Genomic DNA, 18,520 nt, shown 5'->3' on the forward strand with positions numbered 1-18,520 from the left:
GATGCACGTGTCTGAGAGCTGATGTCAGAGCTCTCGAGACAAGCCTTCCTGCCACTGGATGGGCGGTCAGCCGCGGAGACGGTCAGGCTCGCCAGTCACAGCAGCCACGATGGCATCGCGGCTCTGTCCGTGCGCTGCGGGACCCGGGCACACCGTGTAACGACCTGGCACTATGTGGCCTCTTTCCTAAGAGGCAGATAAAACTAATACTCGCCCCTCGTCTCAGCTGGCCAAAGGAATAAAAGTATTATCACATGTAGTTTCTTTTTTTTTTTTTTTTTGGATTTTATTTATGTATTTATTTGACAGAGAGAGACACAGCAAGAAAGGGAACACATGCAGGGGGAGTGGGAGAGGGAGAAGCAGGCTTCCCGTCGAGCAGGGAGCCCGATGCGGGACTCGATCCCAGGACTTTGCGATTTAAGGACTGAGCCACCCAGGCGCCCCACCCCTGTAGCTTGTTAAGAACACTTAAAAATATAAACCTAGAATATGATTGAAGGGTAGCAGAATATGCCATCCCAGAATATGCCTTTTTGGGTTACAGATTATTTTGAGCTGATTAATTTTTTTTTTAAATGAAGCTCCATGCCCAATGTGGGGCCTGAACTCACAACTCTGAGACCAAGAGTCTCATCTTCCACCCGCTGAGCCAGCCAGGCGCCCCTGAGCAGATTGGTTTTGAGAAGCATCAGCCACAGAGGCTCTGAAAACAGAGCAGAAGGTTATCCTTCTGTAAGGGACAGTTAATTTTATAAAGGAAACCTACATTTGTAAGGATGTCTCCCTCTTTGTGCCAGGAAGACAAGGGTGGTTTTTAAAAAAAATTTTTCTTTTTTTTTAAAGATTTTATTTATTTGAGAGAGAGAGTGAGAGAGAGAGAGCACAAGAGGGGGGAGCGGAAGAGGGAGAAGCAGACTCCCCGCTGAGCAGGTAGCCCGATGCGGGACTTGATCCTGGGACTCCAGGATCATGACCTGAGCCGAAGGCAGTCGCTTAACCAACTGAGCCACCCAGGCGCCCGACAAGGGTGGTTTTAAATCACAAGAGAATCCTATCCTCGGAGAAGTCTTTGAGACGACTTAAATCGGCACAATAAGCCTTACCCCTGTTTCCCATGCTTTTCCGGTTAAACCCCCATGGCAGTGGTTCTGGCCTCTGGGATTTACTCTGTTTTTCCTGGGGGCTCTCCCATGTATGCTGGAGGTATGCCTGTTCATAAACTTCTGTTGGTTTCTCTCCTGTTAATCTGTCTTTTGTTACAGAGGATTTCAGCCCAGAGCTCAGAAGGGTCGAGGGAAAATGGCTATTCCTCCCCTGTGGATTAAGCTTGCATGTCCCCCTAAGCCAGCTTCAGTGGGTATCAACTCATGACCGGTCTTGACCCATCTGGACCCCACTCACTCTCATGCTTCCCAAGATTATTTTCAAGCAGTTCTTAAGTACTGCATCACTTTATCTGTATTTTAGTGTGTATCTTTAAATACTATGGACTCTTTCCCCTATATAATCTAATGCCATTATTATGCATAAACATTAACACTGATACTAGGTATCATCAGTATCTAGCTAGTGCTCACATTTCTTTCTTTTTTTTCCCTTGCAGCTTGAATCCGTATCCAAATCAGGTGCATTTGGTTGATAGAGGCTGTTTGGGTTCCTTTCCATTCTCTCTCACTATAATTTTATTTATTTTTTCTAATCAAATACTTGACACCGAGTTGTTTGTCCCATAGAGAGTCCCACAGTCAGGCTTTGGCCTATCACTTAGGCCCTGTATCATTGAACATGTTCTTCTGGAAACTTAAATTGGTGACTAGATCTAGAAGCTTGATCTGACTCAGTTTTTTTTTTCTCTTCTTGTCCTTGGCAGATTTGCTCATAGGTCTGGTGGTGTGCCTCGCGTGTTAGGTACATCGTGTCTGCTTGTCTTTATTGTGTGGGTGATGGTAGGAGCACTATTCATGATAATTGCTCAAGATCCATTAATTTACTAGGCTGTTGCAAAATGGGGTGGTTCTCATTCTTCCTGTGTTCATTCACTGCTTTTCCTCTGTTAACCTTAAGAATAGAACTTCCTAGGGCGCCTGGGTGGCTCAGTTGGTTAAGCAACTGCCTTTGGCTCAGGTCATGATCCTGGAGTCCCGGGATCGAATCCCGCATCGGGCTCCCTGCTCAGCGAGGAGCCTGCTTCTCCCTCTGACCCTCCCCCCTCTCATGTACTCTCTCTCATTCTCGCTCTTTCAAATAAATAAATAAATCTTAAAAAAAAAAAGAAAAAAAAAGAATAGAACTTCCTAGTTATGTTACCGCAAAAATGGGTTTATTCAGGCATGGCAGACAGTTGCAGTCTGGGACAAGCAAGCTCTGGCCAAACCGTAGGCAAGTCCGCCCAACACTCTTTTATGGGAGAAAGTAGGAAGTTGGGAGGGGCTGTTCTAAACAGGCTTACCCTTTTGCTGTTACGGTTCACTCGATAATTTTTGTCTGATAGCTTGTTTCTATTTCCGTGTTTTCTTTCTTTTCTCATGGATCAGGCATGGTGGGGTTGGGCAAGAAATGTTTCCTGTACATGGGACAACCATGCCCACGGGGGAGGTTTTGGCATCTAGCCATGTAATAAGTTACCCTCAAAAGCAAGAGGTTGTGGGGGGCGGTTTGAGATGTCAGGGGTTTCAGGGAGCTGAATGCCGAATACTCCATTAAGAAGTACCTGCTGCAAAGACTCTGAAACGCTGGTAGGACCTTGAATCATGAGGTGTTGTGGTATCATATTGGGCTAGAAATCCCTCATGGTTTTACAATCAAGAAGAATTCCTGTGAAGGAGTAATAAAGACCATATTCTCATTTGGTTTGTGGGAAGGATCTTCACCAGGCAGAGATGGGCATGTTTGCTCGAACAAGTTTTGACCTTGCTCCTGCTCTCCAGAAAGTTTTAATATGGTTAGTTTCAAGATTGATAATACCTATTTTCCTGCGTTTATTTCTTTGTAGCTGAGGGTGAGGATTGAGAACGGACAGATGAGTGGGAAGCTAGGTGCTGCAAGCTGGCATTCCTCATTAGTGAGCCCGTTTGTTTGATTAACTACTGTCAGCAGAAAAATCCAAGGTGCTTGGGTGGTAGTGCTCTACCTTTATTTTGTGCTCTTTTTCACTGGGTTTGTTGCATCTATCCATTTTCTCTCTGAGGGGTGACTCTGATTATATTTTCCTATGCCCATGCCCATATTAGGCTCAAATGGAGAGCCGAGGACCAGAGATGATCCTAAGTTTTAGGAAAGTTTGGGCCGGCAGGTGTTACCTCTGGGCTCCCAGTAGGCAGCCCCAGGGTGACGTACTGCTGACCTGGGCTGGGACCGCCCATGTGTATGTACAGTTTGATGTTCTCACTTTGCTGTGGAAACTTCCAGATCTTCATCTCAGTAATCCCATAAACTGTTTTATGGCCCGCTGTATTTGGGTTGCTTTCATAAACTCTCAATGCTTCTTGGGACGAATGATTGGACATGCTTCACATGTAACAGTGAGCCTTTGTGTTCTTGAGATCTGATTGTCTTCAATGAGCAGCATTTCCTTGTAGTAGAAAAGTGCCATGACCTCATGAAAGGTGAGGCTGGAGGTGAAGTTTGTGAACGAGTGTGTGCATGAGTATGCAGTGTTGGGGTTTATAATGTCACACCCATCTCAGGGATGGGAACAGCTTTCTGTAAATATCCTGAAGGGGCACTAGTTGGGTGAGAAGAATATGCATGTCAGTTGTGTTTCGGGTTTGGGTTTTTGGGGTTCCCTTGCCCTTCTGGGCTATGGGTTCCTCCCTCGGGACAGATGGAGGAGAGCCACCAGAAGCAAACCTGTTGGTTGTTTGCCAGTCTGTGTTAATAAGGACAGGTTGCTCAAGAGGAAATGTTTCAAAGTCGAGTTCTTGAAAGATTTCCAAACTTTTGGCATTAGATGAAGTGAGGTGGAGGGCCTGTGTGTTTACTTTTGGCGACATGCATTTGCACCGAGTGTTTGGTATTCTTTGATGCCAGAGGAAGGTACCTTACAAGAGTGGATGTAGGTTGTGGGGTGGAGCGGCCATCTGGCATGGAGGGGCAAGTTTTGCCGTTTCTTTGTCTTTAGTTTTAGGGGAAGAAAATTGCTTTCCTTAAGTCTTATTTAGGAGGTAAGCCCCAGTGCTTTCTTAACTCAGTGGTGTAGGATTTTAATTTTTTGCCTTGGGGAATGGAGGATTGTTAAAATTCTTCAAAACCAGCACCTGCAATGTATGGCTGATGGCGAACCAGGGATGGCATTATTTTGAGCTTGCCTTCTGCTGTGTTAAATTTTTGACTCCAAGGCGGCGCTGCTCAGCTTCTAGGGGTAGAGACATTCAAGACTGTGGCTGAGAGCCTGGGAGCCTCCTGAGCCTGGTCCTTTTCCTTACTCCAACAGAACTTGGAGACTGGACTCCGTTCTTTCGATCTACTGACACGTGGAATTTGGGGTTGGGCCCGGATCTGTATTTGCGCCAATATCTCCATTCTTTTAATGGCTCTTTTAATGCAGAAGGGGTTTGCAAGAGTGTGCCTCCCATGAGCGAGCCATTTGTGACTTTGCTTTGGGCTGGGATGTTAACAGTGGAGACCCCATGGGCAGGCTGTGAGCTGGGGCTGCCCACCTGTGAGCACATGCCTTACCATTCTTTTGCCACTTTTTTCCTTACTCATCTTGGCCAAGACTTATCTGGTAGTCTGCCAAATGCGTTCTAAACACGGGTTGCGATATTTTTCGAGGACCCTCAGTGTACCCAAGCACAATGAACTAAAGTTTTATGGCTTTTGCTCTTAGAATATTGGCTGAAGGTTAAACTATTATGTGCTTGTCTTACATAAGAGAGGGGTTCTGTTTTTCTTTGGGATTAGTGATGAATGTAGCACTTTGTTAAAATGCCTTTTTAACATGCTAGTAATAAACGCAAAGCTATGTTAAGAAAAACTGATAGGATCTGTATTTCTAATTACGGCTTTCTCCTTTCCTTTTAGGAAGGCACCAAAGTAGTCCAGCCCATATTTTTGGGGAAAATTATTAATTATTTTGAAAACCATGACCCCACTAATTCTGTGGCTTTGCATGAAGCCTACATGTATGCCACGGTGCTGACCATCTGTACGCTCATCCTGGCCATATTGCACCATTTATACTTCTATCATGTTCAGTGCGCGGGCATGAGGCTACGCGTCGCCATGTGCCATATGATTTATCGGAAGGTAAGTGCCATTTGGTATCAGAATGTCTACCTCACCCAAAGCACCAAAAGCATTTTGGGAAAGTTCATAAATTAAAAATGTTGTAAAAAGGATCTCTATTTTTATTTCTTTATTTCAAGGCGGGGGGCACAGGGAGAGAGAGAACCCCAGGCAGACTCCACGCCCAGCACGGAACTGGACGCGGAGCCCGACTCAGGGCCAGTCTCAGGACCCTGAGTCATTGCTCCTGAGCTGAAATCAAGAGTTGGACACTGAACCGACTGAGCCACCCAGGCATCCCATTAAATAAAATCTTGAAAAAAAAAAAAGAAAAGAAAAAAAATAGTTGATGTTTGGGATGAAACTTTAAATTTTACATTGTCTTTAGTAATTTTGGAGAGAACTTATGTTCTGCTTTATATTGCTTTCCATTCAAGTTACTATTTTATGCATTATTTTCTTCTCTTTAGTGTACATTTCAGCAGTTTTAATGACAAGACCCCGTTTGATGTATTCAGTGTTTTGTATTGAGAAATGCCATTAAGTTCTCCCATAGTTTACCCTGGTCTTAAGTATTATGAAGGGAGTGAGGATTTCAGGTGTCTTTACCGAGGAGTTGCCACAGACAGAAGAAGTGATGAAAACTGAAGGGCCCTTTATAAACTGGACCCTGGATATCTCTTTGCTTTGGGCCATTTGCTTTAAAAACAAAAACAAAAACACTCCATTTTAACTGTATTGTGTACTTGAAATTTGCTAAGAAAGTTTGATCTTAAGCGTTCCTGCCATACACACAAAAGGATAACTATGTAAAGTGATGGATATATTAGCTTGACTGTAGTACTCATTTTCCAGTGTAGATCTGTCAAAAGATGACGTTACACCTTAACTATATACAATATTTTTTAAGTTTTTTTTTTTTTTTTTTTTTAAGTAATCATCTTTGCACCCATTGTGGGCTCAAGCTTATGACCCTGAGATCAAGAGTCCCATGCTTTTCTGACTGTGCCAGCCAGGTGCCCAATATATACAATTTTTATTTAAAAAAAAAAAAATCCTTATTGAAAGTTAAAGCCAAACAATTTAAATTTAAAATATTGCTTTTTTTTTTTTTTTTAAAGATTTATTTATTTATTAGAGAGAGAGAGAGCATGAGAGGGGGAGAGTCACAGGGAGAAGCAGACTCCCCACTGAGCAGGGAGCCTGATGCGGGACTCGATCCTGGGACTCCAGGATCATGACCTGAGCTGAAAGCAGTCTGCTTAACTAACTGAGCCACCCAAGTGCCCCTAAAATATTGCTTCTTTAACCTAGTTGCTGCTTATCTAGAGCTTTTGTTTCTTTTTTTTTTTTTTTTAAAGATTTTTTATTTATTTATTTGACAGAGAGAGACACAGCGAGAGAGGGAGCAGAAGCAGGGGGAGTGGGAGAGGGAGAAGCAGGCTTCCAGCTGAGCAGGGAGCCCGATGCGGGGCTCGATCCCAGGACCCTGGGATCATGACCTGAGCCGAAGGCAGGCGCTTAACGACTGAGCCACCCAGGTGCCCCTAGAGCTTCTGTTTCTTATGACTACTTTTCTTAGCAAAATGCAAGATGTCTTCTCCACCTCTTCCTCTGAGCAGAGTCTTATTAATGTTGGAGTTGTGTGAATCTGGGAGGCTTCTTACTGTCTGTGTAGGCTGTGACACGTAACCTCAGGTTCCTCCTCTGTGATGTGCAAATGGTAGCCCTGCCTGTCCGCCCCAGTCAAGGGGTCTTCGTTGCTGTCCTTCTCTTCCTCTTGGTTATTCTATTGTAGTCCCTTCTACCATGTAGGAAACTGGCCAATTTCTCTATAAATTAGCTAGATCATGCTTCGCTCCCATAAATAAATAGGACATTTCACTAGGACTCTACTGTGAAAACCTTCACCGGGGGATCCAGGTTTGAGGGGACAATTCAGTCCAACAAAGCTCTTGGCTGCCCAGGTGAGTTGGTGGGAGTTCACCTGTTTTTCTTTTTTTTTTTTTTTAAAGATTTTATTTATTTATTTGACAGAGAGAGACACAGCGAGAGAGGGAACACAAGCAGGGGGAGTGGGAGAGGGAGAAGCAGGCTTGCCGCCCAGTAGGGAGTCCGATGCTGGGCTCGATCCCAGGACCCTGGGACCATGACCTGAGCCGAAGGCAGACGCTTAACGACTGAGCCACCCAGGCGCCCCTCACCTGTTTTTCTTACTCTTCCCACTAACGTTTTAGAACTCACCTTTGGGAAATCTGATCTGATCTGGCACATTTGCTGAATGTAAACCTCTCCCAGAGGTGTTAATTTCCTGGCTTGATTAGCCTAAAAGAATTGTCCCCTTACAGAGACTTACTTGGGTCAAACCATAGGCGTAAGCTGAAATTCCAGAAGCGTGGGAAAGACCGATTTCCTTAGGCACTGCCTTGCGGTCTAGAATCCTGCTGGGTGAAGAAATAGGACACTTTTTTCATCACAGGTGCACCGATTCCTTAGGGCAGAAGGCGGCACTGCAGTAAAGCTCTGAGAGGCCCCTCTGAACATTAGGCTCGTGCCCTACTCCTAATCCCCGGTTCTGGGAGAACTTCAAGCTGGGTGTCGTCACTGGAATGGCTGCTGAGTTCGTAGTGGTAGTTCATAATATTGCATGATGTCGTGGGATGTATCCTGTATAAAAATGACTTATCCTTTGTTTTCCTTTGCACAGCTTTGGTAAAATTACACTTGGCTTTTGAGGTTTTTTCTTTTTTTTTTTAAGATTTTATTTTTTAAGGAATCTCTACACCCAACGTGGGGCTCGAACTCACAACCCTGTGGTCAAGCGGCTCACGCTTCCACCAACTGAGCCAGCCAGGGGCCTGGAGCATTTATTTATTTATTTACTTCTTGATTGATTGATTGTGGTAAAATATGCATAACGTAAAATTTACCGTTTTAACTCTTTTAAGTGGACCGTTCAGTGACGTTTAAGTACATTCACGTTGTTGTGAATGTACCTATCACCACTATACCACCATTCATCTCCAGAGCTTTCTCCTCTCCCTGGACTGAGGTTCTGTACTGGCTAAACACTGATCAGAGCACAGGAGGTAGGACCAGACTGGGGGAAGATGGTAGCTTCAGCCCAGGCAAGCCTGGATTGAGGACAGAGGATGATCTTCAGCCCCATCACTAGTAGAAATGGATCTGGCATTTGCCAGCCTGACCTTGGCTTCAGGCTTGGGTGCGAGTGAGCCTGAATGTTCTACGTCTCTAGAGCTAGGGCACACAGGATGGCATTCTCTGTAATCAGGATGGTCTTGTCCTATGGTACAGAGATTTTCTTGTATTACAAAATGTGTACGGCACAGAGATTTTTTTCTTAAGATCTTAATTAAGCCTGAGGTGCCTGGGGCTCAGTCGTTAAGCATCTGCCTTCAGCTCAGATCATGGTCCCAGGGTCCTGGGATCGAGCCCCGCATCGGGCTTCCTGCTCGGCGGGAAGCCTGCTTCTCCCTCTCCCACTCTCCCTGCTTGTGTTCCCCTTCTCGCTGTGTCTTTCTCTGTCAAATAAATAAAATCTTAAAAAAAAAAAGGTCTTTATTAAGCCTGATTGGCCCTGGGTTTCCTGACTCTGTGTCCAGTTTGAAGAACTGAGACAGTTCCCATAGTGGACCTTGATGGTTGGTTTGCTTTGAATGCCAGGGAAATCCAGAGCTGTCAGCTTTTGAGTTCATGGATATTGTTCTCCCTCCTTGTTCCTTGGTGCAGACTTCCTTGCAGAATTGGATCATTTTGACCACACTTTTTATTCTGGCTAAAATCTCATCTTTACTCTCTTTAGAGTTACCCAAAGGATAGTTTGTGAGAGAGTATTTGTCTTTCTTTACTTGAACCTCTAAGATGAATGGACTCCCTGCAAACATCTGAGTTTCCTTTTATCCTCTATCATGGATCTGTCTTGGCAAGAGTTTATGTACACTAAACTCTCATTATTCACAGATTCTCTGTTTGCAGATTGCCTACTTGCTCAAATTTATTTGTAACCCCAAAATCAATACCTGGAGCTCTTTCACGGTCATTCTTGGGCATGCACATAGTCACTAAAATTTTGCATCACCTGACATGCATGTTCCCAGCTGGGGTCACCTTCTTGTTTCAGCTGTCCTACTGTAAACAAGAGTTCTTTTCACGGGCTGTTTATATGTTGTGCCTGTTTTCTGCACTTTTATGCTTTTTGTTGGTGATTTTGCTGTTTAAAATGGCCCCACACAAAATGCTAAGATGCTGTCTAGTGTTTCTGAGCACAGCAAGGCTGTGCTGTGCCTTGTGGAATAAATACGACACATGGTAGGGAGAAAATGCCTGTGTTAGATAAGCTTGGCTCAGTTTTTTTTTAAAAAGATTTTTATTTATTTATTTGACAGAGAGAACAAGCAGGGGGAGTGGGAGAGGAAGAAGCAGACTCCCCGCTGAGCAGGGAGCCAGATGCGGGGCTTGATCCCAGGACCCTGGGATCATGACCTGAGCCGAAGGCAGATGCTTAACCGACTGAGCCACCCAGGCACCCCAAGTTGTTTCAAGTTATGAATTATTGTGCTTTTGGCGTGAGTCCAACGTTAATGAGTCAACAATGGACACACGTCAGGTTATGTGTATGTTGATCAATTTTTTTTTTAATTTTATTTATTTATTTGCCAGAGAGAGAGAGAGCACAAGCAGGGGGAGTGGCAGGCAGAGGGAGAAGTAGGCTCCCCACTGAGCCCGATGCGGGACTCGATCCCAGGACCCTGGGATCACAATCTGAGCTGAAGGCAGATGCCCAACCAAATGAGCCACCCAGGCATCCCTGTTGATCAGTTGTTAAAATGTTATCAAAGGCTGGCAGAAACCGAATTCTGTATTTTCTCTGGGAGCAATTAGTATTCAGTAATTCATGGTCACAGTGACATAGCACACAACTACCACGAATGAGGAAAATCGACTACTGGGATTTATGCAGTGCATCCCAAGTGGGTGACTTCTGTAGATTAGTATCCTATGTAAAGAAATATTTTTACTTACCTCAGTGTATTTTTTATTTTTTAAAGATTTTATTTATTTATTCATGAGAGACAGAGAGAGAGAGGCAGAGGGAGAAGCAGGCTCCCAAGGAGCAGGGAGCCCGATGCGGAACTCGATCCCAGGACCCTGGGATCATGACCTGAGCCGAAGGCAGACGCTTAACCATCTGAGCCACCAGGCGCCCTCTCAGTGTATTTTTAATCAGTTAAGTGATAGAGTTGCATTAATTGATGTAGTTGCAGTATAGTTTTTAGAATTCTGTAATTGGGAGAAAAAGGCGTGCTTTTTTGTATCTACAACATTTAGATCTCCTAGTCTTTCTGAGTGGACTCTTCCCTTTTCTAATCTTTTCTCTCAAGACCTTTTTCTCTTGACCGTTTTACTTCTCCTTTCTAGACCCTTCTGCAGCTCAGTTGTATTTTAAGATCGGCATTCGGGACATGAGGCATTCTTTATCATAGACTCTGAAAAGGAAGTAGAAGGGCCCCATGCAGGGTGCAGAGCCAGCTTGCTGACTTCTCCTGAGCAATGTCTGCAACCTGCTGCAAGAAATGGAGCTCGATGGGACGCCTGGGTGGCTCAGTTGGTTAGTCATCTGCCTTTGGCTCGGGTCATGGTCCCGGGGTCCTAGGATCGAGTCCAGCAATGGCCTCCCTGCTCCACGGGGGGCCTGCTTCTCCCTTTCCCTGCCACTCCTCCTGCTTGTGCTCGCTGTCTCTGTCAAATAAATACATAAAATCTTAAAAAAAAAAAATGGAGCTGGAGTTAAAACAAAACAAAACAAAACACTATGCACCAGAGTGTTGATTCTGAGGGAGGGAAGGTCCACCCCACACCTCCACCTCCTTCTGAAAGTTTGTTAGCATCTCACCCATATGATGTCAAGTCCATAGTTCTTGGACAGAACTTGATTTTGTTTTTATTTAACACTAACTTCATTTCAGTGTAGACACACTGCGTTGCTTTATATTTAGGCTGGACAACGTGAAATTGCAGATATTTAACTGATGAGGGCTTGCAAAACAGCACTTTCGTATGGTTCAGTCCAGTATTTTGCCTATTAGTCTGTGGTTACATTTCCTTTCTGAAAATGTCGAGGGACTAGCATCTTGAGAGTACCACCACAGTGAAACTCTGAGGTATTTATGGAAATGGCTCGGGGGGGGTCTCCCTGGAAGTATGGGATACTTGGGTAGGAATTTCTCTTCTAATGGTATTTTGTAACCTTCTGACAAAAATAGAATGAGCTAGTAATGCTTCTTACATCGTTTAATGCTTTAAAATCTTTTCTTTCTTTAATATTTATTTTTTTTAAAGATTTATTTATTTATTTGTCAGAGAGAAAGAGAGAGAGCGTGCGCGAGCACAAGCAGGGGGAGCAACAGAGGGAGAAGGAGAAGCAGGCTCCCCACTGAACAAGGAGCCTGATGCGGGACTTGATCTCAGGACCCTGGGATCATGACCTGAGCCAAAGGCAGACACTTAACCGACTGAGCCACCCAGGTGTCCATAAACTTTTTTTTTTTAAGTTTATTTATTTATAATCTCTACACTCAACGTGGGGCTCCAACTCATGGCCCTGAGATCAAGAGTTGAGTGCTCTATCAACTGAGCCAGCCAGGAGTCCCTAAAATCTTTCTTTTTAAACACATTTCTCCCTCCATTTTTCTCTTTTACTTATGATATAAACTTGGGTTGAACCTGTGCATTTTGCGAAAAGCTAATCTCTAGGGGCAATTTGTCAGTGTTCTAGTTTGCTAGGAAAGAGCTAAGAGGAGGCATTGGGTGCAGGTTTAATTTTCTGTTGGGAGTTTGGGCTAACAAAGCAAGTTAGGAGAGGCTGTTTGTTTTAGCTTTCTTTAATGGGGAAATTCCTGCTCTGGAGAGTTATGAGTGTCTAGAATTGATTCTACCATCAGATACATTATCTGTTCTCTGAGGATGTGGTGGACACAGGAAGGGTAGGCTTTAGCTCAGTGGTTCCCAAACTCTGGTGCACAGTGGCCTCATTTGGGGAAGTTTTTTTAAAACAACTCTGATGCCAGGTCCCTCTCCCCAGGCATTCTGTTTGAATTGGTATGGGGGGGGTAGTTTTAAAAAATGACAAGTGATACTAATGGGCCTCAAAAACATGTTCGGCTTTTACTTTATATCTTATAACTAAGGTCTTTCAGCCCTTCTCAGTGGTGAATAACTCTTTCGAAATTGCAGCTGTTAAACCTCAAGCATGGTGGTGTTTATCAGGCTCCAGTGTCTTAGAATATGGACTGGGAATCTTAGGCTCAGAATAGTCGTGTTGAGTCAGGTGGACAAATACTTTGTAAAAGATACTGCACTGGGCTGGCTAGGGTAGGGACTGTGAGCATGGACTCTGAAAGCAGTCAGATTTGAGATCAAATCCCAATTTTGCCATTTGCTAAACCGGAATATTTTAGAGAAGTGAATTCATTTCTTAAGGTCTCAGTTTCCTGATCCTTAACATTTTATTTATTTACTTATTTAGAGCAAGCGGGAGGAAGGGCAGAGGGAGAATCTCAGGCAGACTACTGCTGAGCACAGAGCGTGTCCTGTGGCTCATGACCCTGAGATCATGACCTGAGCTGAAATCAAGAGTCAGATGCTTATCCGACTGAGCCACCCAGGGACCTCTCAGTTTCCTGATCTTTAAAGTGGGAATAAAGAATATCTGCTTCACATGGGGTTGTTGGTTGAGCATTGGATAATAGCAGTCATGTAAAGTACGTGGTACAAAAGACATTTATGAAATTTAGGAGGGGAGTTGTAAACCTGGTGAGGCTGTGTAGTTGGACTGCTTTTGCATGAATCCTAGTTTTCCTCTTTCTAGCTATTTGCCTTGGGCAAACTGCTCTAAGCTTAAATTTTCTCATTTGTAAAGTGAAGGTACCTGATTACATTCCCACTAGGAATATGTGAGTTTTACTCGGTCTGTATCCTCATCAAGACCTGGTATTGTCAGTATTTTTAATTTTAGTTATTCATGGGTATGTAAAATAGTATCTCATTATGGTTTTAATCTTCACTTCATTGATGACTAATGATGCTCAGTATCTTTTTATGTGCTTCTTTGCTCTTCATGTATCTTTTTTTTGAAGTATCTGTTTAAGTATTTGCTGCCTCTCTTTTTCTCTTATATTGGGGTTTTTGTCTTATTGAATTGTACAAGTTCTGTATTTTCAGGATTCTAGTCCTTTGCCAGATATATAAATGGTAAACATTTTCTTTCAATCTCTGGCATGCCTTTCTATTTTTTTTAATATCTTTTGAGAAGTAGAATTTTTGTTCCACTTCTCGTTTTCGTTTTGATGAAGTAAGTCCTGTTTATCAGTTTTTTATGGTTATTGCTGCTTATGTTCTATCTGAGAAACCTTTGTCTATTTACTTATTTGGAGAGAGAGCCTGAGCCGGGGAGGGAGGTGCTGGCAGAGGGAGAGAGAGAACCTCAAGCCGGCTCCACACTCAGCTCGGAGCCTAATATGGGGCTTGATTCCACACCCCTGAGATCATGACACAACCAAAATCAAGAGTCAGATGCTCAACCGACTGAGCCACCCAGGCGCCCCTCCTTTAGCATTTCTTAGGGATAGGTCTGCAAGTGATGAATTCTGTTTCTGTTTATCTGAAAATCTGTTTTTCTCCCTTCTTTCTGAAGGCTATGCTGGCTGGATATTGTATTCTGAATTGATAGTTCTCTGTACCCCATTTAGTATGTAAAGGATATTGTTCTGTTGTCATCTGGCCTCCTTTGTTTTTAATAAGTCTTCCTGTATGTTTGTTTTCTCTGGCAGGTTTAAAAAATTTTTTTTTCTTTTTTTTTTTTAAATTTTCTTCTTAAAGAAAATTTAGATTTTTAGGAGATTGATAATGAACCCTAGGTGTGATTTCCCTTGAATTTATGCCTTTTGGGGTTTGTTGAACTTTTTGATCTTTAATTTCTTCTTCTTTTTTTTTTTTTTTAAAGATTTTATTTATTTATTTGACAGAGAGAGACAGTGAGAGAGGGAACACAAGCAGGGGGAGTGGGAGAGGGAGAAGCAGGCTTCCTGCAGAGCAGGGAGCCCGATGTGGGGGCTCAATCCCAGTCCCCTGGGATCATGACTTGAGCCGAAGGCAGATGCTCAAACAACTGAGCCACCCAGGTGCCCCTGATCTTTAATTTATTCTTTCTCTAAAAACTTTGGAAATATTTGGCCATTATATCTTTTATTTTTTTTTATTTTTTTTATTTTTTAAAATATTTTTATTTATTTATTTGACAGAGAGATAGAGAGAACAGGTAGGCAGAGAGGCAGGCAGAGGGAGAGGGAGAGGCAGGCTCCTCGCCGAGCAGGGAGCCCGATGCAGGGCTCGATCCCGGGACTCCAGGATCATGACCTGAGCTGAAGGCAGTCGCTTAACCAACTGAGCCACCCAGGCGCCTGGCCATTATATCTTTTAAAATATTATCTTCTGGTCCATTCTCACTTTTTCCTCTTTCTTGGATTCTCATTACGTGTATATTAGAACATTTGAAAGTGTCTGATAGTTCCCTCTTTTTGTTTCCCTTAATATTCAGTTTTTTCTCTCTGTTCTTAAGATTGGCTAGTTTTCTTCTAATCAACTTGACTACCTTTTCTGTTATCTTCAAACTGTTACTAAGACCAGCTAGTGCGTTTTTTTCCCCCTAGTTTTGTACTTTTCAGTTATAGAATGTCCACTTTGCTCTTTTTTTTTTTTTTAATATTATTTATTTATTTGACAGAGAGAGCACAAGCAGGGAGAGTAGCAGGCAGAGGGAGAGGGAGAAGCAGGCTCCCTGCAGAGCAAGGAGACTGATGTGGGACTCGATTCCAGAACCCCAAGATCATGACCTGAGCCGAAGGCAGTTGCTTAACCAACTGAGTCACCCAGGCGCACCACTTTGCTCTTTTTTTACAATTTGTAATTTTTCTGCCAAGGATCTGTTTACTCATATTTCTCTTTAATTCTTTGAATATATTTCCTTTCAACTCTTTAACATAAAATTAAAAAAAAAATCCAATGTCTGGGTCAAACTTTCTTTTTATTCTTATTTATATATTTGGAGGATTTGCTTTTTATTAGGAAAACTGCTTTCTTTCTTGCTGTGGTTTACATTTTCCTGTTTTTTTTTTTTTTTTTTCTTTTTGCATCTCTAAGACTTAAAATTTATTGGACATTATGAATGCCACATTGCAGGTCTGCATTCTGATCGTCTTTTGAGGATGTTGCATTTTGCATTAATAGGTCACTTACTGGCTGATCTCTTTCAACCTGGCGTAGGCTTGATTTATGCTTTGTTAGCTTCCATTTTTGGGAATTCTAAGGTGTTTTTTTCCAAGCTTCTCCAGCTTGGTGGGTCTCAACCTTCAATCTCTGTGTCCTGTGGGTCCTTATTAGGCCTCGGTAGTAATCTTTTCTAGGATGAGTCTAGAGTAAATCTGTTTTAGAGAAGAGATTCTCAACCTCCGCACTACTGACATTTAGTAGGGCTGTTGGGGGGTGGTGGATGGAGGGGACCCCATGCATTGTGGGATGTTCACCAGCAACTGTGGCCTCTACCCACTCGATGCCAGATGCATCTTTCTAGTTGTAACAACCAATAATGTCTCCAGACATCGCCAGATGTGCCCTGGGAGGTGGGGGCAAAATTGCCCCAGCTGAGAATCCCTGCTCCAGAGAGTGGTCTTTAATTCTAAGGTATGGTCTTCCTGGTGTCTCAGCTGCATTCCAGCCTTGCTGATGATTTATTAATAAAATTTCTCCACTCTGCCTGGGCAAGAACTCCGGTGCCCTAACTTGACCTTCCAGGCTCCTGTGTTCTGCTTGCTATTCCGTGTACCAGCTCTCTGGTGAGCCTTAGGCCGTGTTGACCTGGGCCTTTGTAGCCCTTCCCTCAGCTGAGGCCTTTACAGCAGCATCCCTTCCCCGCCCCAGGACTCTGGGGACCCTTTCATTCATCCTCGGAGATGCCACCTGCTTGGGCCGACCCCAGCCTCACCTCTACCTCCTCAGCTCTGGCGGGGTGGGGTGGGGGCTGCCCTGTGTGGGCTTCATCCACCTCCCCACCACAGCTGGAAAATGGTCTGCTGGCTGAGAGCCAAGACAGCGGTAGCGTTGACCTCTTGGGTGTCCCTGCTCCCAGGGATCTGGCCTGCGCGGCCTGTTAGCTGGTGCCCGGACATGTAATTTTGCCCAGTTATGTACTTGCTTATGGCAGAGGTGGAGCTGGGGCCCGCCCACTATCAGTAACTTGGCCACAGAGCCGCTCACTGCGTTTAATAGCTGGGTGTTTACGGGCCTTGCAGCGGGAGCTTTGTGTACATTACAGGGCAGGGTGAGGATCCGCAGGAGCGCGGACCTGTTCGGCTTCCTTGCCGAGAGCATCAAGGGTGAGCAGGACGTATGCTAGGCTGCGGGTCACTAGATTCTGTTATGAGTCATCGTTGTGCTTAATAAAAACCCAGAACCTGGGTGTAATCCCAGACCTCCTCCCTCAGAATTAAGAGAAGCCCTGGAAATCTGTATATTTAATCTGTGCCCCAGGGATTCTTATCATCAGGACGACTGGGGAACCACCCAGTGGTAGGGACGGTGAAAGGAACCTGGGCAGGGCAGTGGTGGATGTGGAACCTTCTTGGAAGGCTCCAGGACTTATGCCGAAAACATGACTGAGACTTAATTTTTAGAAATCCATTTAGTTTAATTTGTAAATTTTTATGTTAAGCTGAGTATGTTTTTCTTTCTTTGTTATTTTAAGGTATTTCTGTAGGTTTAGAATTTTTGGTCGGTGGCTATTATTCCCCCCTCTCTTCGAAGGTAATCATTTTGGTTTTTATATTTATTTATTTATTTTTCAAAAGATTTTTAATTAAAAAAAATTTTTTTTTTTTAAGATTTTATTTATTTATTTGACAGAGACATAGCGAGAGAGGGAACACAAGCAGGGGGGGTAGGAGAGGGAGAAGCAGGCTTCCCCGCAGAGCAGGGAGCCCGATGTGGGGCTCGATCCCAGGGTCCTGAGATCACGACCCGAGCCGAAGGCAGACGCTTAATGACTGAGCCACCCAGGCGCCCCCCAAAAATTTTTTTAAGTAACCTCTATACCCCCTGTGGGACCTGAACTCACAACCCTGAGATCAAGAGTCACATGCTGTACTGACAGAGCCAGTCAGGAGCCCCTCATTTTGTTTTTTAAATTAATGAATTTTTATTTTTGTAAGTTTTTTTTTTTTTTTATTCATTTGAGAAATAGAGAGTGAGTGCGTGAGCACGAGCACGAGCGGGGGGGAGGCGCGGAGGGAGAGGGAGAAACAGACTCCCTGCTGAGCAGGGTATCTGATGCTGGGCTTGATCCCAGGACCCTGAGATCATGACCTGAATCGAAGGCAGATGCTTAACCGACTGAGCCACCCAGGCGCCCCTAAGTTAAGGAATTTTTGATTTTTAATTGTGGTAAAATACACGTCACGTAAAATTGGCTCCATTTACCATTTTTGAGTGTCCAGCTCAGTGGCCTTAAGTACATTCATATCATTGTGCAACCATCACCACCATCCATCTCCAGAACTCTTCATCTTGTAAAGCTGAAACTCTGTCCCCATTAGACCAGTTCCTCATGCCCTTCCCCCAGCCCCTGGCGACCACCCTTCTACTTCCTGTCTTCACGAAACTGCCTGCTTAGGTGCCTCATGTGAGTGGAATCATGCAGGATTTGCCCTTGGGTGCCTGCCTTTTATTTCACTTGGCATAATGTCTTCAAGGTTAACCTCATTTTTTTGAATGGGTGCGGGTCATACATTTGCTCAGTATTCATTGAAAACAGTGACAGTTCACCCTCATCCTCAACAGTGGCAATGAACTTTCAGTTATTTGTGGAGGAAAAGGAAGGCATTTCAGAGAGAACTCTACCCGTCCTGGCTCTCTCTGCAGAGCCAGGAGCTGTGGCTGGGTTATGTTTTGAAGTCCTCGTCTCCTCCTCTCTCCTCCCTTGGGAGCCCATTAGCTGAACCAACCGGGTTATTTTCTTTGTTTGGTATCTCTGTGACTTAAAAGCCATTGGTACCCAGCTGCTATTGGTTACACTCCACTCCAGTGAGGAGGAGAGCGTGGGGTTTGGGATAACGGCATTTCGTATAGAGTGTGATGGGTTGCTTTGTTGAGGGCGTTTTCCTTACTGCTCTGTGCACTTGGTCTTGGTTCCTTTGTATGTGCTGATGATAGGCATTGCTGC

General features: G+C 44.1%; 1 protein-coding gene across 3 annotated transcripts in view; it reads left to right on the forward strand.

Moving 5' to 3' along the window:
- ABCC4 (ATP binding cassette subfamily C member 4 (PEL blood group)) overlaps window positions 1-18,520 on the forward strand; it is a 249,739-nt gene that overhangs the window by 45,352 nt on the left and 185,867 nt on the right. For all 3 annotated transcript variants that reach the window (XM_064585949.1, XM_064585948.1, XM_064585950.1), the window contains exon 4: window positions 5,026-5,250. In XM_064585949.1, the coding sequence (XP_064442019.1) occupies window positions 5,026-5,250 (225 nt within the window). The remainder of the gene's footprint in view (window positions 1-5,025; window positions 5,251-18,520) is intronic.

The sequence above is a fragment of the Mirounga angustirostris genome, unplaced genomic scaffold, assembly GCF_029215605.1.
Source record: "Mirounga angustirostris isolate CCGP_5_RB_7025 unplaced genomic scaffold, mMirAng1.0.hap1 SCAF_3, whole genome shotgun sequence".
In the NCBI taxonomy this organism is placed as follows: domain Eukaryota; kingdom Metazoa; phylum Chordata; class Mammalia; order Carnivora; family Phocidae; genus Mirounga; species Mirounga angustirostris.